Source organism: Cariama cristata, unplaced genomic scaffold (assembly GCF_000690535.1).
Source record: "Cariama cristata isolate BGI_N322 unplaced genomic scaffold, ASM69053v1 scaffold9376, whole genome shotgun sequence".
Taxonomy (NCBI): domain Eukaryota; kingdom Metazoa; phylum Chordata; class Aves; order Cariamiformes; family Cariamidae; genus Cariama; species Cariama cristata.
In genome coordinates this window covers 54710-82169 of record NW_009622738.1, presented here as the reverse complement: position 1 = coordinate 82169, position 27460 = coordinate 54710, and the positions used below count along the sequence as shown (strand labels likewise).

Genomic DNA, 27460 nt, shown 5'->3' with positions numbered 1-27460 from the left:
TCTAGGTCTAATATTTCTTGGCAGTTTCTAGGAAGGTCCTTAAACCACTGTTCATTCATAAACTTGTGGTTCTAATTTAAAATTTCTTCCTACTCCTGGAAATACAATTTTTATGAAATTAAATTTTCAAGCGGGCAGGGGGATTGCAGTGTGTGCCATACTATGCAGCTGTGTACAACAATATATGACTTAACAGGAGAAAACAAATTTTTAGCTTTACCAGTTCATAAAAACATGTTGGGCTTTGTTAAAGGTACTTCTATTTTGTAAGTTTAGATTACTTCAGTAAAAAGTCCTTCACTGTAACAGAGCTACTGAAAACTTCTGAAGATCTTGTATCAGACTAACTACCAGGAGTCCTAGGTGCACTGATCTGTTCCAGAATACTACAGCACAGTGCCTTAATTTAATTTTTAATCTTGAATGGAGTTGAACTGTGCTTTTCTGATTTTTCCAAACAAAATCTAATCCTAACACTTAAAATCAATACTAAATGAAGCTATATTAAATTTTATAAGTGTTAAGTTAAAAGTTAGTATTTGAAATGCTTGCATGCTAATTCAATGTGCTGATAGGAGCATGGATATTAAAAACCTGAGAAGGCAAAATATGGTTTACCCCTATATAACAATTATATGTATTAAATAATATGCCATATGTATTATTCCCCATGGGTATTAGTTTTAATGTTTTTAATTTATACTGACTTTTGAAGATTCTCAGCTTTTAAATTGTTGTATTAAACTGAGAAAATAACTAACTTTTTTCCTTTAACAGAAATTGAAAAATTCCAAAAAGGGGAAGGAAAGGAAGAAGAAAAATATATTGACGTAGTCATCAATAAAAATATGAAATTGGGGCAAAAAGTTTTGATTCCAGTAAAACAATTCCCTAAGGTAAGCCCAGTTTTCATACTTGATAAATCTAAGTGCTTGTAAAAGATACTCCACTAGTATCTTAACTATTTTTTTAACTGTTGCATTTAAAACTTAACGATCTCTACTGGTGCTGTGCTGCAGTCTGTTCTATAGAAGTTCTAAGGTGGGAATGGTTCTTATTGGAATAAATGTGCAGGAGAGTGGTGCTGGTCACTCAAAATGGTATGTTGAGAACCAATGATAGATGAATCTTATTTTTCAGGATAGCAGAATCCTCCTTTTCAGAATATCAAAAGAAATGAAATATATTGAAGTTGACTCTGATGCCAGGCTTTGAAACTTTCTTATTGTTGGTTGAAGCGCAGCTTAAAATGCACCATTAAGGAACTAGCTGTGTAAATTTATTCTCATCCTCTTAAGTTTCAGCCACTGTTAGTCTTGTAGTGTAGCTATAACTAATACTAAATTATGCAGTCTGTTCTGGAGGGGTAGGGACTGTTTTGTTAATATCTTTGACCACAATGAATTCTTAATTATTCTTCACTGTCAAGTACAATTCTGCACTAAAATATTGCTACCTGGAAGCATTTATTCAACATTCAGTAAGCTGTGGAACTTCATTCTTTTGGCCCCTTTTTAAATTTTAATGTTAGTGTTATAAAAATCAGATTAACATTTTTTCACTTGTTCGAAATGGCTTTTTTCCTACTAGAAATTTCAGGACTGCTTCTGTTTCTGTGCATGGAGGAAAGGAATTCCTTCATTCCCTCCATCTGTTTTGGAAGACCTTTTCTAATTTTTTTTCCCTATACTATGTTTTTCTCACAAGACTGTGCTGGATAAGTTGCAGGGATTGCTTTACTGCTGTTCAGTTTCATGAAATACTACTTCAGTGAGCTCAAGACTGCATACCATTTGTATGTGGGCACCTCTTTGGAACTCTGACTTAAGTCATCTTTATGACTGGGAAGAGCTATATATAAACATACATAAATGTAAGGATGGGAAGTTAAAATACAGGGAAAGCTTACATGGTCAGTATTTGTAATCAGGATGTTTTTCTTACAGATGTTAAGATGTAGATACTTGAGCTCAAGGGGAAGAAAGGCAAAATGGGTACCAGAGGGAAACAGTACCTTTTGAAAGATTGCTTCTGCTTCTTTACGTAGTGTCAACTTTAAAGGACTAAACACTGAGATTCTAATTTAGGATAGCTAGTAGGAAAGCCCTTGCTGTCTTTTGAATGGGCATGTGTGCTCTGCTGTGTGTTCAGTAGTTCTGGTCCATGGAGACACTTTGACTCTCTGAACTGCAATAAAGCCTGGTATGTGCTATGGGAAGAAACCTGGATTTATATCCAGATAGAGCTTTGATGTAATCCTGTATGTCTCTGTTTAGACCACCAGGATCCAGGGAGCACAGAGTACAGCTGCTGTGCAGAATAGATATGCCATGTGAATTCCTGTGTCTCCACTAGGTCTTTCTCTGCAAAAAGCAGAATACTGGTATCTCTACTCACATAAATCTCCCTTCTGCTAGAGTGAAAAAATCCTAGGTATTTTCTGTTTAAGATATTTTTACCCCAATATAGGAGGGCTCAATTTTTCTTAGAAATTTTCATTTTGTTACATATAGATGGGTATTTGTTAAACCTTACTCATTAAAGATTCCATATAGTCAAAAGGAATTAAAATTTCTTATTGTATAGGAGTAGTCTGGAAGGTGAATATGAATTCAGACTTATGACAGGTACTCTTGAACTTCTCTGAAAAACACCCACCCTAAACCATAAGCAGTCACTGCAGTTTAGTATCACTTGTTTATTAGAACCAGGCTTGTGGTTTTATTTGAGATCTAATAAATTTAAATATGCTGTATGAAGTCACATCAGTTCAACATGGCAGAGAGCCTTATCCTGGTATACTGCAGTCTGAGGTGAGTGACATGAGTTTTGAATACCTGTACACAGGGGAGCAAAGTGGTTTTGCATCCTAATGTTTGCTCTGAAGGCTAATCCTCTTCCTGTTAGGTGTCTTCAGAGGAGGGCTCAGAAATCAGGGATGCTTTGTCAAGTCTTTTGGGGTAGATATGGAATTATTCCAGTCATCTTGGTTTCACTGAGCTGTATGTAGAGTACATTCATTGTATATTCAGATTCTGCAGAACTTAAGCAGGAAGTATTGTGGTGCTTCTGAAACCTGAATGATGCTTCATGTAAATGCTTTATGACTTCATGCTGTTCTTTTCTGTACATGTGTGCAGTTTCCTAGACCATTTTGCCTACAAGAGGTGTTAGTATTAGTGCGAATGTGTCATTTGTAGAAGGTGCCAAGTGATAGTTCCTCAGGAAAATGGATAAAAGATTTGATTCTGATTTATAAAGCAATTTTCTCCTTCCTACTGATCAGGATTTGGTGACAAATGCTTCAGAAGAATAAAAGCTAAGACTTAAATATGGATGAAATCAGTGCAAAAAGCTCTTCTGCATGTGAATATTGAATTTAGAGCAGTCCCTTGCAAGGTGGCATCTGTTTCTGTATGCCTGCAGTCCACACTAATGCTGTTAGCTATTGTGCAAGATCCTGAGCAAAAAGATAGCTCCAGTCTTTCAAGAGATGTAGTCTTTTGGTGTTAATGAACTGAGAATCTGCTCTTTGAAGCTGACCAACTCACTGCAATAATGGATAAACCTGTCAGACTAGCATTGGAGTACCAGTTTGGGCTGAATCTGGCAAACTTGGGTATGTAGAAAGTGGTGACGAAAAACTAAGTTGGTGTCAACTTTATGAATAGAATAGTGCTTCCCCAAATAAATGATCCTGCTTTTAAACAGGATCAAAAAAGTTATTAAAGTTAATAAATGCTTAATGGGATTTAATATATGAAATGAAACTAACTACAAATATAAGTGATCTTGCTAGCAGAAACTGTTCATTTGTTTATATTTGCCAGTTATGACTCTGGCAAGCAAAGATGCCTCTGCTGTTTAGGTGTATAGATAAGATGAATGAAGTGTCAATGATTTTGTTAATAAATGAGGTCTCTGGACCAAAACAGCCCTCCAGTGCACTACCCCTATTCAGACAGCTTACCACACCTGACACAGGGTTAAAGAAGTTTTCATTACCCTTTCCCTAAAACTTCTCTCTGACTCCTTGAATAAATCATAATAACCTCAGCACAGGTCAGGCAGTCCTAGCTCTGATCTGATCAGCCTGGCGTTGTAATGCCTGCTCACATTACCTGTCCTGTCAGATACATTCTCACACGCTCATAGCTGGGTCCTGCGCAAATTGAGCCTCATTACCTCTGACAGCCCTGGAAGGTGACAGGTTAACTGCAGCAGAAAGCTATTCAACTGAAGTTCAGAGCAGCTGGGTTTCTATTGGAAAAGAATCTGGTAGACCTCGGATTCAAAAGTAGGTATTTCACTTTTTTGGGCATCTTTGTTCTCCCTGAAGAAACCTCATGAGTTTCTGGGCTTCTGCTTAGTGTGTGAACAGTTGAGTCTGCGGTGGTGTGCTTAATTTGCCTCCTGCCTAACAATTCTTGATTGCGTCTGTGGTGCTATATATTTATATTCTTTAGCTGGGACCTTTTGTCTTGCTCAAACCTTGACAGTGTTAACAGGCCTAATATCTCATGCTAGAGCTAGTTGGCCTAAATGTTTTTTTATGTCTGGACCTTGATAGAAGGTGATAGAATAACCAAGACAGCCTGAATTTTATCTGCTTGATGAAATAATTTAAGATCGTTAGTCCCAGGAGTTATGTTCAGTTTCTCCTTGAGGCTGGTTGTGCTTTTGAATTAATTTCTTAATTTGTGTTCTTTACAGACTCATGTACACATTAAAACCCTGAATTAATCTGTCTTGATATAGTGACAGATAGTCTTGGTAAGACAAAACCTTGTGGAAACTCTTCTATAGATTGCAGGTCCAATCAAATCTTATCAAAATCTGATTGTATACAATCTTGTTATGAATTTTTCAGGTTGGTTCAGCTCTACAGATTCCTCTGAGAAGTCAGAATTGCTGTGATATGGAAGTTAACCTGAGTTATTTAGGTGAGGCTTGGATATGCTTTGGTAGTGCTGGCTGCAATCTAGTTATAACTGGGATATATGCTACAAGCAAGGATTAGAGAGGGTAGGGCTTTTATGCAACCTTATAGGAAAAGGGCCAACTTTTTGAGGTAGGATTCAGTTCTAAATCGTAAATCTAAATCCTACCTATAGGTAGGAGACCATGCAGATGCTGGATGTCTAAACTGCAGTCAGTAGAACTGAGATCTTGTCCGCTTAGGCAGTGAAGTTCAGGGTCATTTAATACACCTTGCTATTGGATCAACTGAATACCTCAACTAACTCTAGGTCAAGTGTGAAAATGTGACCCTTAAACCTGTACTTATGTTGCATTTCATGCTTGAAAATAATCTTCCAACTTGCATGGACTTAAAGGGAGAAGTAGTGAACTGGCCATGGAAGGTCATGATGTGGTGGTTTTGGTGAAGGGGCTCTCTGGATCTAACACTGCTATGAAACGCCAGCCTGTGTGAAAGGTATTTTCATAACTTAGGTATGTACAAATGAGGCAGGAGGGTGTTCTCTCCCTCCCACACATTTAATGAATATGCGTTGTGAAATAGTTTAGCCTCAGAAATCTGATTTTGCTTTGTCAGTTGGGTGAATTCAAGTGTTCTGAATTTGGAGAAGAAATAGCTTCCATGGATGATAAACAGAATGATGATGGCTTTCCATGAGATAGATCAAAACTATGGAAACAATTCTTTCAATTTTGTGACAGGCTACCATTTTTAAAATTGCTCATAGATCTACACTTAAATACTAGGTAAATCTCAGAAGTCAGTAAGAAATGGTATATGGTGTGTTCCCTGAAGTGGTAATTTAAGTACATATTCTGAAAAGTTACTGACTTACAGAACTGGTATCCATTTAAGCCTTTTAGCTCAACATCTAAAGTGAAAATATGTATTTTAAAATGTCATTGTCATATACAATATATCTACAGTTGTTACGTGAAGTCGTGGTGAGATTAATATTTTAATCACATGACTACTAGGAAACAATTTTTCATAATAGCTTAGCTGTAAGGATTTCTTAGAGTAGAAATGAGAAAATGTGGTTGTATAACTGTAAGTGACACGGAAGAATAAGAATCAAATGTAATACCAGGGATAACTTTTCTGCAACTTTATAGTAATTGACCAAGCTTTTTGTTGTGGATAAATGTTTAAAGACCTATTACTGTGGTGTGTGAAAGAAGTTTGATGTGGTACAAAGTAGATGCTTGAAGTATTTACCTTTCTATAGAAAACTTATTTTCTTGAAAGGAGTGAGAAAAATCTTGTTTTCCTGGTTTCAGGTCACTAAGGGAAAATGCTCTGAATCTTAATTTAACTATTTATTTTCTAGTGACCCTGTCACAGAGGAACCACTGCAGAAAACTAATATGCCAAGAAAGCGTTCTATGGCTTTAATGACAATGGCTTGCTTAGAGCTTTACAGGAAAGCATTTGGTCAAGCGTTTATATTTTCACTCAGTATTTTAAGCTGGATGAGCCATTTTCAGCAGACTTGTCTTGGTGGGGATAAACAAGGATTACTTTTTCTATTATATCCCCCTTTCTGTAATATATACATTTAAAAATGCTGTAGCATTGGCATTAATTCCTTTTCTGAATTTCGTATAGTAAATCAAATGCTTATGAAGCAAATGTCTCACTTGTATACTCTTTGTAGCTGTGTTTTCTCCAGAACTGTTTTCAGGGAATAGTTTCAGGCAGTGATCTGGCAAGGAAATAAATCTCTAGATAATTTAAAGTCATGTTTTGATTTGGGGATTCTGAAGAAATGGGTGTTAAGCAGTGATGTCCATAATCTCCATTGTACTGTATCTGCAAAAATGCTTCTTAAAATGAGGATTTATGAATATCTAGAGGAAACAATTTTCAAACAAAAGCCTGATTATTGATTGATTTTTTCCTGTTGCTATTGGGATATATTTTTTCTATTAAAAATGTTTTTGATTGGAGATTTTTTTAGTTATACAGCAGTTTAAGGTAATCTGTAAAAGGGAAACAAATACATGCTTTCAGTATAATTAACCAATATTTGTGGGCTGGTGGAGACCATGGTCAACAGATAGCATCCTGTATCAGGAATTTGAGAAGGAGCTGTTGCACTTCATGGTGTATCTTTTCCCACAAAGTAAACTAAAGATGTAGATACAGGAGGATGTGCTTTCAGTGATCGGAGGCTTTTAGGAAATAAGAACACCCCTTAAATGTTGCATCCTTTTGCTCAAACTAAGGTATATCTGGTGATACTTTGTAATGGTGTAAGACTACAGAGGGTACCACTTACTGTTACTGGAGTGTTATTTGGCTTGAACTGTGACTGAGGTAACAGTTTTTCCCATCTCCAGCTGTCTCCTCCTGTCTCTGTTCAGGTGAATCTTGATACTGGTTTTGCAAAACCAGTCTTAAATCTTTTGCTGTGATTGTTTGAGGTACCATATTTGGCACATCCTTCAGAGCTGGTCTAGAAGCAACTTTGAGTTGAAGACTTTGTTCTGTTTACATACCATCATCTGTAGTATCCTAGTTCTTACTTAAGGCATCAGAAGCTGTCTTAATGTAGAGACGGTCCTTGATTTAATACAGGTGGTTCATCTGGTGTGGAATAACATTCATGGCTGGCTCTTCAGAGTTCAGCTATCCTGTAGAACTGTGAATATTGCAATAGCTTCTAGACCAGCTTGTGCTGGAAAGCAGTACAACTGCTTTAATACGAAGTTAAGCTGAAGCTAGTGAACTTGAGGACAATTTTGGGTGTTTATAGCAGTTTGGATATCGTTGTGCTGTGCTAGGGAGAAGGGTGAGTGAAGAGGGGAGTCTGGCATGTCTGATTCTGAGCCAGAGCTGGTGGGTGTGAGTGATGTGACTTGTACAGACTGCTCAGATATCCTTTTGTTACTCTCCAGTGCCTCTAATTTGGTGATAGTTTAAGCTTGAGTTCAATACTAGACCTGAATTTGTTTTGTTCTTGTGCTTTTGGGCAAATAAATTCTAAATGTGAAGCATGGGAAGCGCCCATGAAACTTGTACATGACCCATCTTGTGTAAGAGCTAACTTGGATCTGCCAGGCTTATTTGTTTCTGTTTTACCAGCAGATAGACTGGATTTGTTAATTTTGTAATGAAAACTTGTCTTGCTCTGTGGTGGTTTTGTACCTTTAGGTTTGAGTCCTACTCCTTGATTGCTGGGCATAAAGAAGCGTATAAATAATGATAGTAACTTAGTGGCTGGTATCTTTTTGAGTGTTTCTATATCTATATGAAGTATTTCAAAATAAACCTTTTCTGATCAGAGGTTTCCCATTTGATGTAAAAGGAAGATAAGGCAATAATTCAAACAAAATCCAGTACCTGTTCAAAGGAAATCATCTGTTTCCTACTGGAAGGATTAACTAAATATCATAAATGGTTTTTATGGAATAATCAACTGAAATGTTCCGAAGCTTTTCAGCTTTGTTACATGGGAGCAAAGGCTTTCGAACTGCCTTGTAAGCCATTTTTTAGTAACTTTCAATGTTCGTTTTGTTTTTAAGCTACATCTAGAGGTACTGTGCTTTCAAATCAGCAGAATTTCAGACTTGCAGCACAGCTTTCTCATGTTTAAGGCTTGTCAAATCTAATATTTGGAGCCTCGGTGCACAGGAAAGAACAGTTCAGTGGATCTCAGGGTACAGCTAATGTATTTTCATGTTCATTAAATGTGTTTTCTAGAATGTCATCTGTGCAGCTACTTGTATGGCTACCATAATGTCTAGCTTCAGCATTAGATTTTTTGATTTTGAGAGATGACAACTTTTGGTATTGAAGCTTTGTAGGTCGAGTTCTAGATATACACAACATATTAAACTATTTGACTTTAAAATGAACAATACAACTGGGGTAAACAAATGTGCTTTGGAACACCCAAGTCGTCTCTGAGCACTGAAGCCTTTTAGTTGCTTTGATTACATACAAAGTAGATTTTGCTTTTGTTGCAGGTATGCACTTCCATTTGTTATTTGTAGTTTGTATTTTAATTGTCAGGTAGTTGTTTGTTCCAGTTAGGAAATGATATTCAGAGCTATGCATTGCATGGTTAAATACATGCTTGCCTACTCCTAAATTGTAGTCAAAAATTGAGTAAAATTTTATCTGAATATTAGAATCAACGAAGACTACTGCAGCCTGATAGCAGTGTAAATTTCTAGCAGGTACCTGACATTCTGAAATAAGTTCAATATACTTTACTGTAAATGGAAAATCTTTCATTTTAAATGTGTGTATTTTTGTTCCTAATAACTTACAAGGCTATTTTAAAGTAAACAAGTAATGCTTGAAAAATTGATCTGGTATTCCACTATATGAAAGCTTTCATTTGAGCTGAACTATGAACTCCCTGTTCATAAGTAGTGATCCTTTATTTAAGGGAACTGTTGAAAAGGAGTTATTGTTTGCTTTCCTTGCAGTTATACCTCCAGATATAACAAAATCAGAAGTCCAAGTTGGAAGGGACCTCTAGAGTAATCTGGTCCAACTTTCTGTTGAAATCATGACTGTGAATTAGATTACACAGGGCCCCATCACTGGCCCTGAGTTCTGAATATTCTCAGCAAGGGAGATTTCTACTCTTTTGCTGGGCAGCCTATTCCTGGTTAGTGCTTTCCTTGACTGTATCTTAGGACTTAAGGAAAAAAATGGAGTATACTTAATAAAACAAATTTTTAAAAAAATTGCCTGATGATTTCTTGAGATTTGGCCTGATAACTTCAGAACAGAGTAGTTCATGCAAGGCCTTAAATTTAATAGCATCTATGGACTGTAGTCATCCATAAGCGATTTGTTCCATTGTATCTTGGTTCTAACTCATGTCTACATTGGGAATTGAACTTGCAGGTACTGAGGGGAATAAAATTACGTTTTCATATTTAGTAGGCTTTTAATGCTTACAGTTCTTTTTTGTCTAAAGCTGAAGTAGGTAAACTGGAGGTAGACTTTCTGCATTGTAGGGTGATGGCAGCTGGGCCTCTTTTCCATCAGCACTTCCAATGTAGCAATGAAGGATTTTGACCTGCTACTACCCCGTTGTTAGGTGTTTTCAAATTCCTCCAGAGGAATAGAGAGATCAAAGAAGCCCATCTTGGCACTTCAGTGACAATAGTAGAGGAACAGTCAAACTTACAAGCTGTTTCATAAATTTGAGGCCATGGACAAGTAGTTTAAGCATATTTGCTCTTTAGTGTCACTATATTTTACTTGTGCTTAAAACTTTTTGTTAACATGATTGTGTCACTATGTTACAACAGTGTGAATATCCTGGTTTACAAAATGTCATTGGGAATAGTAAATAATTATAAACAGTAGTTTGTTGATAAATAATCTCTATGACAGTATTTTGACAGGAATTGTGGTGGATTGACCTTTGCTGGCTACCAGGTGCCCATCAAGCTGCTCTATCACTCCCCTCTCCTCAGCAAGATTAGAGGAGAAAGTAGGATGAAAAACTTGTGGGTTGAGATGACAGGATCACTCATCACTTAGTCACAGGAAAAACAGACTTGACTTGGGAAAGATTACTTTATTCTCAATTTTAACAGAAGGGAGGTGAGAAATAAGACTAAATCCACCTTTCCTATACCCCCTTCTTTCCAGACTCCACTTCACTCCTGACTTTTCTATCTCCTTCCCCCAAGTGGCACAGGGGGCTAGGGAATGGGGGTTGTGCTCAGCTCATAACACTTCGTCTGCTTCTTCCTCCTGATGCTCTTCCCCTGCTCCAGTGTGGAGTTCTTCCTGCAGCGTACAGTTACAAACCGGTCCAACGTGAGTCCTTCCCACAGGCTGCAGTTCTTCGTGAACTGCTCCAGCGTGGGTCCCTTCCCCGGGGTGCAGCCCTTCAGGCACAGACGGCTCCAGCCTGGGTGCCCCGCAGGGTCACAACCCCCCCACCAAACCTGCTCCAGCCTGGGCTCCTCTCCCCACAGGGCCACAGGCCCTGCCAGGACCCTGCTCCAGCGTGGGCTTCCCATGGGGTCACAGCCTCCTTCGGGCATCCCCCTGCTCCGGCGTGGGGTCCTCCCCGGGCTGCAGGTGGGGATCTGCTCCAGTGTGGGCCTCCGTGGGCTGCCGGGGGACAGCCGGCCTCACCGTGGGCTGCACCAGGGGCTGGGGGGGAATCTCTGCTCCGGGCCTGCAGCACCTCTTCCCCTTCTTTCACTGATCTGGGGGTCTGCAGGGCTGTTTCTCTCATTTTCTTACTTGTCTCAACTTTGGTGTTTTTACCCTTTCTTAAATATGTTATGTAGGTGCTATGTCACTAATGAGCTATGCTTTAGGTAGTGGTGGGTCTGTCTCAGAGCTGGGTCTATCCGGCATAGGGGCAGCTTCTGTTGTTTTCTCACAGAAGTCACCCCTGCAGCCTCCTGTTAACAAAAAGCTATCATGTAAATCCAATACAAGAATAACTATTTTCAGGAAGTGTTTACAGCCTTCCATACCAACTTCCAAGTGTAGCCAATGTTTATCAATTCTTTTTGTGATTTTTTTTTTCCCCCAACAAAAATAGCTGTCTGCATACTTTTAAGTGAGTCCTCAAATCTTCTCTCTAACTATCCTTCAAATTTTATACGCCTTCCAAAATACAGCGCAGTGATAGATGAAAGTGGACTGATGAATATACACAGCTTTTCTCCTGGTATGTGTGACTGGGAATATATATACCCTATGGAGCAGTACTGATGAGAACTTTCACGCTTCCTGTTTTCCTTTGTTATGAATGGATTTTTGATACCCGTTTTTTTTAGCCTACCTCTGAAGAACCTTCTGGGCTGAAAGAGTACCAGCTGTATGTTTTGGTGTTTTCTGGGAATGGAATTGCTTGGGTTTTCCTTGTCTTCATGTATTTTTGTGACTCACCACTTTCTTCTCCCTAATTATCTTAATAGTGTAATGCCATGGCTACGAACCCCAACTGGCTTTGATAAACTTCAGTGATAATGGAGGGTTGAGTGGCAGTTGGAGATCTTAAGTCTTGATTCTGGTTTGGGACTGGGTTTATATGTGTATATTCTCTGGATTTAATTCCTTGCTTGTTCCTGTGTTTTAGTGTAGGGTATATTGTATGAGTTACTTCATTCATCTTCAAGGGAGGATAAGGCAATTAAGATATTAGTTTTCTTCAGAGCTTTGGTTGGTATTGTATCTGAGATTGCTGCCAGCTTTGTTTTTATGGTTATGTACCTGGTAACAATTGCTGAAAAACTGAATGGTGGTTTGAGCACACTTGTTCTCAGTATTGAATGGGATAAACTCATTCTCTTTGATTTCTTTGGTTTCAGATACTTTTGTGTTTCTCTTGACACCTGGTGGAGCCACTGACATGCTGCTAACTCTCCTACACAGTTGTACTTAATGACTGTGTAATTTATGATCTAATACTTGTTTGTTTCTAGAACAAAAAGTTATTTCAGCAAAAATTAATTAATGCTTAAAAGTCCAATAAGCTTAATGTTTTTTGTTTTCTTACAGTTCAACTTTGTGGGAAAGCTTTTGGGTCCACGTGGCAATTCTCTAAAGCGTTTACAGGAAGAAACACTCACAAAAATGTCTATTTTGGGGAAAGGTTCTATGAGGGATAAGACAAAGGTAAGACCTGAGTGTTAGTGGTATATTTGATACCGGAACTTCATAACTTATCTAAAATTTTGGGGAGGTGAACAAACCCTGTGACACAAATTGAAGCGAAGAAGTGTAGGCTATCCTCCGAGTGGGTAGATTCACATGGAGTCTGTTTTCTGTAAGGGATCTGTTCTCACTGAGTATTTTGAGGCTACCATGAGTTGTACGTAGGCCCCTCCCAAACTACAGTCCTTGGATATAACTGGGGCACTACGAGTGGCATGTTCTAGATTGGTCTTGTACAGCTTATGAGTAATTCTCAGGTGAACATGGGAGTGTTCTCACTTTTGAAGGAACTTGACTTCTAGATAGATCGAAACATTTTCACATAAAATAGCACTTACCATTCAAATTTAGTAACATTTAATAACATTTCAAGACAGAGGAAAAACAGCTGATAAGATAAACTACAACCAGAAGATATTTCAGAGCTCTGAGGATGACTGATGCAGCTTAAGCTATTGAGAAATTGCAGTTGTTTCTATGAGAAATATTTGGTTATAGTGGATGTATCCATTACAAGAGCCAAAGTAGACAACAGAAGAGAAACTTTTAGCTTGATAGTGTTTGTACAAATAATTTCCAATAATATCTGGCTAAATTTGTAGCAGATAAGTGTACATCAGTGAGGAGATGTCACCTGTCTGGTAAGCTGCATTTTTTAATTGGAGCATTCCTAATGATACAAATTAAAACACTGAACATATTTCTTGCCTGTAGCATACCATATTTTGTAGGCCTGCAGTGAAATCTTTCTGTAGTTATGTAATCTGAAACTTAAAAATGCTGTGTGCTATAAAGACTGATAGTGACATGCATATGGAAGAGTGACTTAGAGGGCTGGCGGCTGAATTTCCTAAACTATATAATTTTTAGCGCATTTTTCAATTGGCAAACTGTAAATGCTATGTGATTTACAGAATATTTATCAAGAACATGATCAGAGCCCATAAATTACTTTCTTCTGTGCAACTTAAGAGCTAACTCTTCCTTTTAATTCCTTCTTGAAAATATTTTTATTAAATGTAACTTACATAAGTTATGTTTATACAAATACATTCTCCTATAATAAAGGCTTGAAGTGAGACAGCATATGCAGTGTGGCTACGTAGTGATGATGATCACAGGTTCTGGGATGAACCAGTTGTTGGAGGCTCTGGATCATATTGTCACGTATTTCTAAACACTGACACGCTAATATACCTGCTACATTATCAGTTTTAAATAATGATTATTACATCTTTCCTGAGGAAAAGTGGCAGTAAGCTTCATAGACTGCTCTAAGCTAAATTTCTAAATACTTATGTTTTGGGGTTTTTTTGAACTTTGAGAACTTCAAAGGCTCGTGGAAGAGAGGTAATTGATGTGAAAGGCTGAGAAAACGTAGCAAAGATCACCATGGGCTCTAACTTTTAATTGCATTTTTAGAATGTCCTATCTGCTTCCTAATAAGAGATTTAAGAGCACGTTCAGGAAAGTTTTTTCTGTACTTTTGTTCCTTATTCCTTAAATTGAGTTTTAGAATCAATCTAGGCTTCTATTTCTATCTCTTCTGTCAACATCTGGCAACCATTTCATATATCTACTTGTGATATACAGTATCTAAATTCAGTAATTCTCTTCTCTGTGCTGTCACTTCATCACTGTCTTTGCACTAGTCAGTGCTGAGAAGTCTAGGAAGAAGGTCTCAGACTTTTATGAGTCTCTAGGAGAGCGAAAAGTAAAAGGACCCGTTTCAGAATTTCTTTGTTCCATGACAAGATTGCTTTTATATTATAGATCTGCAGAAATAACTTAAAGCGTTTCACTGCAATTCGTTATTCACGTGTTACCAATAGTTTGAGACTAGTACAGGCCTTTCAACAACGTGAGTATTCTGAATTGTTCATAAAATCTGACAGAAGCCAATTTAAGGTAACATTCAAAGTAGATACCAGGTAGTATCTAAAGACATTTAAAACCTAAATCAGAGGTGATGTAGTAAAGATGAAAATGGACAGTACCACAGGCATATTTTGATAAATACTGCTACTCAGCTTCTGATTTAAAGCAGTAGCCTGCTAGGGGTACTATCTGTTTCTTGATAGCTTGACAAGTAGGATGAAAAGCAAAAGGCTCTATAGGTACAATAGAATACAGGGCGAAGTATATTCACTGCCTTTAGTAGGCATATTGCTAGATGCCTTGTGCTACTATACATCATAAGCTGTGCTAGTATTCTGCTTTATTCTGGACCACGAAAGCATGAAATACAAGAGCACAAGGTACAAAGCAAATAGGGTAAGCTTTCTCATAAGGCCCTGAGTGCAGTACTGCAGGGATGAATGTACTGCATGTACTGAAAACATGAAGATAAGTCAGATTGTCCAAACCATGAGCTGTTTGGCATGATAAATTTTGTGCCAGAAGATGGAGAGAGATCTAAAGGACAGATTTTTTAAAAAAAGGAAGTGATGACCTTGCTGTCTTTTAGCTCCCTTGTGACACATCTGGTTTGCTTTTGTCATTTCAGCAGCTTTAAAATCTCCATTGCAGTAGAGGAAAAAAAAGTTTTCTGTTTTGGCCAGCCAAGCAGCATCCCAATGCACTGGGTATGCCTAGCCAGTGTATGTACTGTCAAGTAATGGAAGGCAGAGGATTTTGTAGGAACTAAAAATACCATCAGTGATGGATACTGGAATGGGAACCAGCTGTGGCTTTTGTGTTGGTTATCATGGGGAATAATAAAAAAAAACCCTGAAATGCTTAATGTGTGCCCGGCATTGGGAGATGTAGGCCAATGAGTGAGCTCATTCTCATTTGTGTGCTGTTAAGAGCTGGAGAGTAGTGTGTTGCTAAGTCATGTTACAGAATTTTTTTAAAAAAAATAAAATGAACTTTACAAGTGAAGCAAGAGAAAAAGGATAGTTACTTTACAAGCTTGCTTATAGGAATAATTCTAGAACAATCTGCACTTAAATTTCTTGCATGTTTTGTTATCTCTGATTGAAGTACTTTTTCACCAGACACTGCACAAGAAATTGTGAATTTTCTATTGCTTATTGCTATTACCAGGCAAACCACAGAAATGAATTTTTCTTAATTCTCTGCACATCTAACTGCAGTGATTTTTTTCCCTTTTAAAAAAGGGACAGGGAATACTTGATAACGTGTATATACTAAAAGCCAAAGTATATGGGGAACTCCACTGAAGAAAACATCTATTTTCCAGTGCTAGATGATGGTTCATGTGTCTTGAATAGCTGTGCTTAAAGTGAGCAACAGTTTCTATTAAAACTAAATGTTTAAGAGCTGTGAAGTTCATATTAGTTTGCTGCCTATTTCTAAGATCTGTTATTTGTATTGTCAAGATAATGGTTTTGCTGACAAAGTCCAATCCTGCTGACTCTGGCCTCTTGCTGTGGTTGCTCTAACAGCTAACTAGATTCTGTTGATTTTAAACATGCCCATAGTCAAACACAAAGTATAAGAATGTTATTTATGAGAAGCAGGAAAGGATTGTCACTTGTAAACATCAGCCCATAATTAAGGAGTGTGCATGGGGGAAGATTTCAACCATCATTGAAATTATAATTTTACTAATCTAAAGAATAAAGTACTTAACTGGTGCTTGCTAAATACAATAAGCAGCAGGGAAGAATTATTAAGGCTTTGTTTTTTAGATAGCAGAACTGTTAAGAATTTGATATAATGTTATCTGGCAATACAATGAGATGATTTTTAATGGTGGTTTGGTCACTTGGAATGCACCTGTCAGATACACAAGGGAGAGGGGCAGCCTGTCTGAGGCTAACAAATGATGTCCTTTAGGTCTGTGAACATTTTGTGTGAATGCAAGTATTTGAGAACTGAGCTCTGCTCCACTACATTGCAATCATGGTTTCTCAGTCATATTGAAGTGGGTTGGGTGAAGCAGTATAAAATAAACTCCCTTCTGAATAGCTAGTGAAGTCTTTTCCTCCAATGTCCTCCTCTTCTCTTGTTTGCTGTTAGTTTCATGTCCAAGTAGCACAGTTCTGTGAAGGATGTACTTATGGGGTAGAAATCTCAGTGAGAACAGAAAATAAGTATCTGAGCAGTGCAATAATAAATACTAAGATTGAAATAATATTGCTAAAAGAATCTTGCTCTTGTGGAATATTAAATCAAACTTCTTTCTAAAGAATTCACTTTTGAGAGAAGAGGCTTCAAGTTCACTTACGTTTCTCAGTGTCTTCTAAATGAAAGTGGTGCACTTGGGAAAACTGGGAACGTTCTCCCTTGTGCTACAGTTTATGTGAGCAGAAGCCAAAGAGTCATATTTTGTGTATTACTTGTCACTTACTGTTAAGCAAACTGATACTATTCTGATATTTTTAGCAACATGATTGGTTTTAAGTGTATCAGAAAAGTATATAATTTTATACTTTTTTAGTTGTTGACATCTGAACATGAGTAAACAGTATGTGCAAATGCCTCTGAAGCAACTTTAATGCTTACATTACAATATGTTTAAAATAAGGTGGAACAAACCCAACTTTTTTTCGTACCTCCTAGGAGGAAGAGTTGAGAAAAAGTGGAGAGGCAAAGTATTTCCACCTAAATGATGACCTGCATGTTTTAATTGAAGTATTTGCTCCACCAGCAGAAGCATATGCCAGAATGGGACATGCATTGGAAGAAATCAAGAAGTTCCTCATCCCTGTTAGTATTTTAATTTTTTCCTAACAATCCTGGTAGTCTTGAGTGAGAAATTTTGTCTCTAAAACTAACTTAATGCACAATATTGGTCAGGTCATGTTGCTTAATTTCCTTCACCTGTGAAAAGTGATGTTGCTTACAAATACTTTTCATTTTGATATGGGCAGTTATTGGGTGAATGCATAACTGTCTGCATACACTGTCATCTCATGATATGACCTATGGTAAGAGCAACTTATTCTTGCTTAGCTGGTCATGTGCAAAGTATTTAAATTTACAAACAATTGTAAAAATCCATAAAATATGGAACAATAACTTTCTTTGCTTAAGGTAAGGCTTTTCTGTGTTCTTGGTACACCTGAAGCATCAGCATAAGGTTCTGTTTCACTAAGAATAAATCTATTTGTAGCACTATTACCACCTATAATTCTGGTTTAGTGTTCAGTGCTGAGAATCAATACAATTTTATCTTGTATCTTTTTTTCACAAAACTAGTGATACATGGGTTATACTTGTCTTCTGGTGTATACTTCAACTTGTGATGTATGGATGTATAAAATGAGATGTGATTTCCAGTATAAGTTTGTATTCCAGGTTTGGGATGCGTATAGACAATGGTATTGCAGGGTTTGCAGTGTCTTTCTATGAAACATTCCTTTATTTGCTTCTCATGTAAGGACTAACCTTGATTGCTTTGTGATATTAAACGGCTTGGAACAATCCAAGGTATCTTAAGAAGCTGGGGCCCTTGAAGTGGTGTTACTGTGTGTGAAGTTCTTAAGTGTCTTTGAACATTCTTCTATTTTTATTGATTATTGAATGAATGAATATAGAAAGCAAAGCATCCTCAAGGTGCATTGATTTCTGTTTATTTTTACTGCTGAGAATGTTATCCAGGTGTTAGTCTTGATTTGTGTCAGATCTTGGAAATATGGGCGACCTAGCTAAGGCAACTTTACTAAGGTGTGTATCTGAGTGACAGCAGCACCTAGCTGTTTGAGAGTATAGGCAGTGTAGCTGTATTCAGGACCAGTTGGAGATGCCTGTTGTAAGGCCACTACAGCCTGTTGGGGGTAGGACTGCCTGCTGTACTCTAGGGTGAAGCAGTTGGTGCTGATGACCTGACAGTGCTACTGTATGCATTTGGGGGATTTTAGTTTGTACTAAACCTAGTCTAGACCCATGAAACTAAGTCCCCAAGTGATTGAAGTTGATTGTGTGCTCCTTGGGTGTTTCTTCTGGCATGTTTTTGTCTGAATGAAAATTCCTATGCCCCAATTCCATGACATGAACCAAAGCATGATATATAATGATCATCAGGAGGTTTGTTTAGGAATCCATCCTGATGTGAGGTAACACACTAAATGCATCTTAAGACAGTTAAAAACCAAAGAAATGCCCTGAGCATTATCATCTTATGTTATAAGGAAGGAAGCACCATGTTACAACTGTGTCTGCAGGTTCCAAATAGCTTTTGTCTTGATGTATATGAAAAGAGGTAAATAAATACGCTACTGTTCAAACATCCTAACTGATTAGGTAGGGGATACTCAATAGAATATTTGTAGGAATGCTGGGCTGTCATAATGTTGAAGGTTACTGTATTTACATGATTCATGATTTGATTGTGTGAGGAGATAAGGGAGAATTAAGTTCTTAGTTGTTTGCTCATTAGAATAGCTGCTTTCTCTTTAGATGGAAATATGCTCAATTTAGTAAGTGCCTTTTTGCATGCACTGGAAGTAAGGATATATCTGATCCTCTTTGCCCCCTTCATCAGAGATCTTATTTTTCTTCATTGAACTTCATTCGCCTAATGTCATAATAAATGAAGTAAACCACTAAACCTAGCCACTACTCTACTGCTGTTAAGCCAGTGGAATTATAGACTGGTAATGAGCAATTCCATTGATCAGTTGTACCGTTTTCAGTCAATTTTTGGTCATTGCATCTTTGTGGTACTGAGCTGAACTGATGCTACATAACCTTTTCTGAACTATGGGATCAAGCCAACACTGTCTTAATTTCCCTTTGACTTTTCAAATGTAATCTTATCAGAATGGTTCTAAATGTCTTAATCTCTTCTGCCCTGCCGCTGCCCCCCCCCCTGCAGCAGCCACTCCAGGAAGCAATAGGGAGCAGCTTTGTCCTCTAGAACTACTATTTGGTTAACTGCAGCCAAATGCAACTTGATTTTTATTTTCTATAAGGTCTGTTGCGGCTTTGTTAGCAAATTATCAGTTTTAGTTCAAGAAAAGTCCTGCTATCAGTATACATCATTGTGATCTTAATTTGTGTTCTCCTGACAATGTAAGCTAACTATGCCTTCCAACAACTTTAGATGCTGAACCTAATTTATGAATATGGTGAATATGGTCATTGTTCGGTTTGCAGATTGGGCCTGACTATGTGATTGCAATTGGTGCTAGAATGTAGGATACAAAATGTCCTTGTGGTAGCTGACTATAGCAAAAATGCCTTGGCTTCGCTTCTCAGATCTTTAGATCCATGAATAAGCACCTTTGCATTGAAGTTCTGCGTCAAGCAGCTGCGGTGGTATACTTTCATTTAAACTATTGATATAACTCAAACAAGACATAAAACCTTTACTCAAGTTTTTTTGGCTGCACTTACGTTGCCTTGACTCTCATGTGTCTTCTGCAGGTAGAATTGTGGCTTCTGACTTTTGAGTATATTCTTTTGTTCTTTATCTCCTTTGTTCTGGCCAGATGCTATGGTCACCAGTCTGTTCAACTGTTATATTGGTGACTGTTGTGCTTTATGTTAATTATCCCAGAATTACTTCTGTCAGGACAAAAAGCCAGGTACTTCCACCCTCACCTCTCTGCAGGTCCTATATTATACCATGGTTACTGCCATTTTGGCCAATAGGACTTTTCTTAGTCTATTTTGTTTAATTTTTGAGTAGTGGCAGTCATTCTTCTTTTAACAGCTACAGCATTAATTATGCTTTGCTGTTGGTTATCCAAGTTATTTGTTTTCCTTGTCTTTAAAGTATAGAAATATCTTTGAGACAGCGATCCATAACAGTTCATTTACAATGTGAGCAGAATTTACAAGTTTTTCCTGTAGTCTGCCTTACCTCCTACATGTTTAGTTTGTAAGGTTTCCAAATAGCATTAAATGCTATTTCCTCAAGACTTTGACGGGCTTTGGAAACTCTCATATGCTTTTCTTTAAGCAAGCTAGCAAATAACTGTAAGCTATGTATGTATAAAGGTGGTTGGAAACCTGGTAATGATTTACTGCTTACTGCAGGGATAGAGGTCTTGGGTGTTTCACAAAACTGCATAGGGTTTTGCAGGAATCTGTCCTAATGTTAAATAAAAAAATACTTTTACTAACAGTTTAAAAGATAAATTGGAATAAGGTCTTAAGTTACAGATGATCCCAAGGAGAGCTGCTGCCAGTGTGTTGATCAGGGCTGTGTGAAAATTGTGATAATCTAAAAGAATGTTGCTTAGTAGGGTCATGTAGGTAATTCAATGTAGGGAGAAAATCTCTTGCATGTATCTTGATCTAGTCATTCCTACAGGTGAAAACTTCCTCCATCTTCAGAGAAGATTTTAGTCAGTCAGGATGGGCACTGTTCATAAAATGGGAGTACATCTCTTCACTGGAAATTCAGCAGCAGCATTTGACTGAAATTCACCTCTGCCTAAACCATACAGGGGAGCAGTTCAGTCTAGAGGGTTTCCATGTCCAGCTTGTGTTCTAGGTGAGGAAGAGATTGTCTCCTCAATTTGACTTCATGTGCTGTTTTCCAGCAGTGGGTATTGATAAATTGACCAGCTTTTACTCTTAATTGAAGAATCCCATTTTAGAGTCTTAATGGATTAACACTGCTGCTTATCATTCTTTATACTGCCCTTTCAGTCTGTATCCTCCTGCCTCTGGCATATGTGATAAGGACCATATTTTCTGTTCTGTGCCTTTGCACAGTGGAGTCCTTGTCTGTGGCTAAGGCTGCTGGTATGTCTAGTAGTATGCTACAGGAAAATGAGAAGACATCAGGGAGAAAGAGCCAACATGCACGGTGGCAACTTAAGCACATCTTTGTTAAGAAATTAAATGAAACTAATATAAAATGATCAAAGGTATTTTTCCAGGAGCTCAATTCCGAGGAGGATGTCTTGTGAAGAGTTTAAGGGCGTCGCTGATACAGGTCTCAAAGTTCTGACATAGCATGTATGTTTGGTACAGTTCCTTAGCATTTTGATTCAAGACTGAAGTTATTTGTTCCGTACATTCCATAGAACTTAGCATTTGTAGCTAGTTTTGGTCCAGCAACAAATTACAAATATAAAGTGAGTTTCTGTACAGTAGTTGGCCAGAACAGTGTTCAATTGCCTGTTTCTATTCTACTCCCTGTGATGGTTTGGTTGTATATTGGGTTCAAGCTGTTTTGTAATGGAATCTGTTTCTCAAAAGCTTCAATTATGCCGTTTGAAACAGTTAATTCAGTCTTTCAGACTTTTTTCTTGTTCACTGGTTGGTTTCTGCTGCTGAATAAAAGATGACCTCAGATGGGCAGTTGAGTTAAATTTCAGAGCCTATTCAAGACAGTTTGGACAAAATGCTTCTATAGTACCACTTTTTTAACACTAGTAACTATCTTCAGCAAGGCATGTAATGGAAAACTTTCTTATTTCTGTTTGTACAAGTCTAGGGGAAGCAGAATGTTTCAAGGAAAATTGACATCTTTGAATTCATGGAAGTTTTAATCTACTTTCAATGCAGAGTTATGTTTCAGAGTTGTCTGCAAGGCTATCTGACGGTCTTTTGGTACCTGTCTAGTGCATAAATGTGAAACTCCGATTTCCAGTGAGAGATGCAGATCGTTTGTTTTGTAATTGAATTGTAAAATGGTCAGTAGTTGAACAAATCTTCCTTCTTTGAAATAGGAGGATTTGCAGAAGGTAAGAGCTGTTATATGAGAAATATCGCTTCATTCTTATTAGAGGACCTATTAATAATTTGATACTTTGTATGTATACATGTTGAGTAAAATACTTTTTTATTCACCTTTACATATGCATTCTTTGACACACTTTAAGTGGAGGAAAAAAGATAAAAATATGTAAAACTCAAGAGTTCACTGCTCTATCTTATTCCTATGTGATGTGCCTGTTTTGGAGGTTGGCTCAAGGTCCCTTAAAAGTCTTATGTATTGAAGTACTGTATTAATTCAATGTGAATAACTTCAGCTTTCTTTTTGATAGACCTTCACAGAGGACTTGTGCAGAATGAGAAATAAGCCATATATCCAACTTTGCCGTTGCGTATTAGAGAATTGAAATTTTTGGAGCTTTTTATTAAATAATAGTGCATGTGTATATTGATTGAATTTTCTTGTTTGTTCGTTCTTTAATTCCTGGTTTTAAAAGTGTAGATGTTTATAACCTATTCCTTCATGAGGGGCTGTTCTCAACAGGTATTTATTTTTTACGGCTTTACGCCAGGCAATGGGATTTTTCCTGCTTTTAACACACTATCGTTCTACAGCTGGAACAACAAACCAGATCTCAGCTCAGAATATGGGACCTTGATTTCTTTGTTTCCTTGTATCTACAGCATTTTAACATTGACATTTTAATTGGTAAAGCTACATGAGGTAGTATGCAGTGGGAAAGAAAAATGTGTGAGCAAAAATTGCAATTAATATCTAAAATTCTTCTAGGAATTTTTGACTGAATTAAACTTTTTCAGTGGAATGTTCAACTTTTGAAGAGGAAACTTTCAGGAGTATTGTTTGCTGATACTAGCTTGGTGTGGTAGTTGAACAATTTGGTGTTTTTCTCACTCTACCCCCCCCGTTCTAGGACTACAACGATGAAATCAGACAGGCGCAGCTTCAAGAATTAACATATTTAAATGGTGGTTCAGAAAATGCAGAAGTTCCAGTAGTTCGTGGAAAAGCATCTATTCGAGCAAGAGGAGTACCGGTTCCTGCTTTGTCCAGGTAAGTATCTCGGCTGCAGTGGAATTGCATTTGAATTTTAAGTTTATTCCTTCAAACACCGACCTCCCCTCCTTCCGAGTACAATACTAAATTACATGAAGGATTTCCAAAATGCGAGCAAAAGATAAGAAACAATCTTGATTCATTGAAGATAGTCTAATTAGACTGAATTAACTATGGTGCTGAATTTTGTCTTATGAAACTTGAATGATATCTAATGTTAAGAAACAATGTACATCATACAAGGTGTTCAGTCTTACTGTGGGTATCTGCTTGACTTCTAACTTTCAGTTGCTCCTTAGGTGTATGTAGGGTCTGTGTATGGGCCCTGTGGAGTTCACAGCTTTGAAAAACTTGTAAATCTGTCTTGCCATGATTGACATATGAATCCTAGAGCAATTTCTCTAAATTAGGAAATGTATATTCCTTTTTTACTGTACTAACTTTTCGTAGCCATGATGAAATGTGATAGAAGTGTTTTGGAGGTGGAACTTGGATTGCTTCAATGCTATTGCTACTGAGATACTGAGTGGCACTTTTTTTATAAGAAAGTGACTTTTGTTTGATTCAGGAATAAGCAAGTCTACTGCTTTTGCTTTATTTTTCTTTGACACAGTAGTTTTATTTTTACTGTAGCATCCCCTATCTTCCTTGCAGTGCTGAGATGACAGCTTCAGCTCCTTTGAGTACTGAAGTGTGAAAACAAAAACTAAAGTACATAACTGTTTCTGTTACAGTGCAGAGAGACTGTGACTGCAGCAGCTAAGTGTAACTGTTTTCTATGGTAAACTGTTTTCCTTGTTATGGCTATGGTTCTTATTAATGTAAGCCTGAATCTTACACTTCAGCTTTTAAAATAATTTCAAAATAATGTTCTGAAGTGTTTTAACTCAGATTAAGCATGTTAGAAGAAAAAGCACTGAGGAATTATTCCACTTATACATGTCTGCTTAGAGTCACATGTATCCTGATAATGATTGCAAATGCAATGCAGAATGAATCCTGATTTAGAGAGTTTACACTTCTGTTTGTGTCATAAGAATATAATTTTCTCTAAATCAACAATTTTTTTTCATTTTTTTGTGTTATTAAGTAATATTGTGTAATATATCTATTCTTCTTTTCTGGATTTTAACGTTCAGAGTAATGGTAACTATATACCAAGGTTCACTTCTTCAGCACTGTAATCAGCCATACAAAAGTGCTTGCAAATTACAGATTTCATTTGATTTTGGAGATTTTTTTTTTGCTAATTTTACTTCAGTTCTTAAATATCTGTTTTTAACTTTGCCATAGATGCTTGTAAAGGCTGTGCTACACATGCTCAGTACAGATGCACTTGCAGTTCTATTTCATGTTTTCTTCATTTTTCATGTCCTTAAGCTAGTGCTTCTGGGATACAGAAGTTATTGTTTAGTCTGATCTTATCACTGAAGTTTGATACTTAATTTCCAGTACTAGTATCTAATACATACATGCGTAATTAACTCTTTATAGTACTGAATTTCAAACATTACTAGCTCTGGATTTTGGTAAATTATTTTTTCAAATCTCCATTTTATGCATGACAAATGCTGTTACATAGCTCACAATCCTTTGTAGCTGGCCTACAACTATTGAAATGTCTTCAGGGTAAATTTAAATGTTACTAGTATTTGATTTGGAGATGACAGCTAAAAATTATGGGTTTTTTAATCTCCATTTTTGTATATGTTCTAAAGAAAACTGGAAGGTTGTTGGTTTGTTTGACTTGTCCTTACTTCAGTTTGAGGGGAAAAAGTCTTGAAGTTTAAGCCTTGAAGTACTCTGTTAGCATATTCCTTAAGTGAAATTCAATGCTATTGCTACTGAGATACTACAGCCATTGACTTAAAGATCTCAAACTTGGTTGTAATGCTCTGATTCTTTTTTAGCACAAATTGATTTCAGTGAGTACTACTTTTCTTGAAGGAAAGCTTTGTTAAAGGCTTTGTCTTAGTGTTAAGTAAAACAGTTTCAATAGCAAGAATCCCTGAGATATCCAGGAGAGGTTGAAGCAAAACCTGAGAGGACTTACAAAATGAAGTCTAAAACCTTTATTCTAACATCTCTTTATAATCTGTAGAATATTTTTTAAGATATCAACATTGATGTGTGAAACATCCTGTTGGGGATGGAGTATCTAAGTGTTTAATTTCCCAATTTTTTAAGCCTTTATTATTCCTGAATAGTTACACTTAAAAAAAGTACTAATTTATGCCTTTTTTTACTCCTTATCAGACATGTTGAAACTGGAGATAATGCATCTTATCAAGTGCCTTCTTTTAAGAAGACTTGTTATGTGTATGTTTAGCTCCATATCAAAATTTTACTTTGTAGAAAACAATATATATGTTGTGCTTGCATACAAAATTCTAGCTTGTGTGCAGGTATTCCTATATACGGTAAGTAATTTCCTAATGATTGTAATTTTGTAACTTTTTATTCTGCTATTTCTGGCTTGTTCCACATTTTCTTGACTAAATTTTTTGACTCGAGTGAAATAAGATTTTGGGGGTGAGCAGATGGAATTTGCTATAGAAAGGTTGTGTGTGTTTTGAGCTTTACCTTTAAGAATGTCATTGTAATCACAACATTTGTTTTCTGTGATGCTTATGCTGAGTGTCTAATCTATTTAGGTGGTACCTGCCTCTTTGCAAAAAGGGACATGAGAATCTGTTCCTGGTGAAAGTCTGGCTTTCGTTCCTTTTTTTATTGTAAACTGACATTGTTCTTAAATTTTTTTGGAGGTGACTATATAAATTGAAGGGTCATATCAGTTTTAAATCTATTGTGCTTGCAAGCATAGGGGATCCATGTTGTTTAATGTGATGCTGTTATATAGTGAGTAACTAGAAGATGTAACTATTTCAGAATCAGTGTTTCTTTAATGCATTTGAATTCCTATCCTGAATCAGTGCAATATAAATGATAATACTACTGAAATATGAATTGAGACTCCTGTTTAACTAAAGACTGCAAGTAAACGTGTTAACATATAAGTTAATGTACACCTCTAAGGACATTTTGTGAATAAAGTAACATCTACTGTCTAAAACACCACATTCCTCTTTTAAGAACAAGTGAAAATAAGACTTAAGAATCACTCAGTTCTGGCTCAAACTAAGATATATTGGAAAAGTGAAATTCTAGAGGATCACAATAATAAGTCTAAGAACATGGATAAATCTTCCTTGCTACCTTAAGGTGGGGTAGCAGAAGCAAATTCCTGTTACTTACAGCTAGAAATCACTGTTTTCACAAGTATGTTTATTTTAAAGCTATTCATACATTCACTTCCCCTTTTGGAGGGGACATACTGAAAAGGAGCTTTGTATCACAAAGTCATTTAATTTTTATTCTTTCACTAAAGCAAACTGAAGGAAAGCTGTGAATTGACTCTAGTTGTGATTTCACAATCAGTAATTTTACTAATTCAGTTGTCCAGTGAAAGGCGAAAATTGAAATAAAAATCAGTATAATACTAGAGAGAAGAAAGTGATAAATGAAAAGATAAAGTAGAGCTATTGCTGAGGGAAGCTGGAAGGGATTATCAGCTAGATGCTATGCCTGCTATGGTCAAGGGTAATAACTTAGCTTGAAACAAATCCGAGGAACACTGTGGGACTGCTATAAAGTAGAAATGTCAAATTATTACTAATAAAGACCAAAGAGGAAATACTTAAGTAGTTTTCTATGGATGTATTTCAGTTGTATGAGTTGGTAAAATACTGTTTTAGTGGCAATCAACAATTAGTTTACTACCTGTGAATTACATCTAAACAGTCACAAATGTTCTGAGTCTAAGATAGTATAATGTGGTTCTAAATAATATTAGATTTTCTTTAGAATGTTTTTCCACACATTAAGCTCTTTATTCAAGCAATGAGAGATTAATCACAAAATGCAGTGCTGAAGTAATATTTTAACTGTACACAGTAAGGTGCACTTTTCAGGCTTTTTATACACTAAAATTATCTTCTCTAATTACTGTATTTACAAATCACACTAGCACATTCTACTCCTTCTGTGGAAGACTTGTTCTCCCATTCTCTAATACATATATATGTGATAACTTTATAGAAATTAAATGCTTCACTTACTCTTTTTTTCTGTCATACTAAATTGCAAGTATAATTAATAATGTTATG

General features: G+C 36.8%; 1 protein-coding gene across 1 annotated transcript in view; it reads left to right on the top strand.

The window, feature by feature from the left end:
* Positions 1-781: 781 nt before the first annotated feature.
* KHDRBS3 (KH domain containing, RNA binding, signal transduction associated 3) overlaps positions 782-27460 on the top strand; it is a 67450-nt gene continuing 40771 nt past the window's right edge. The window contains exons 1-4 of the mRNA XM_009702454.1: positions 782-896; positions 12479-12595; positions 17165-17311; positions 23152-23291. Coding sequence (XP_009700756.1) covers positions 849-896; positions 12479-12595; positions 17165-17311; positions 23152-23291 — 452 coding nt within the window. The 5' untranslated portion in view covers positions 782-848. The remainder of the gene's footprint in view (positions 897-12478; positions 12596-17164; positions 17312-23151; positions 23292-27460) is intronic.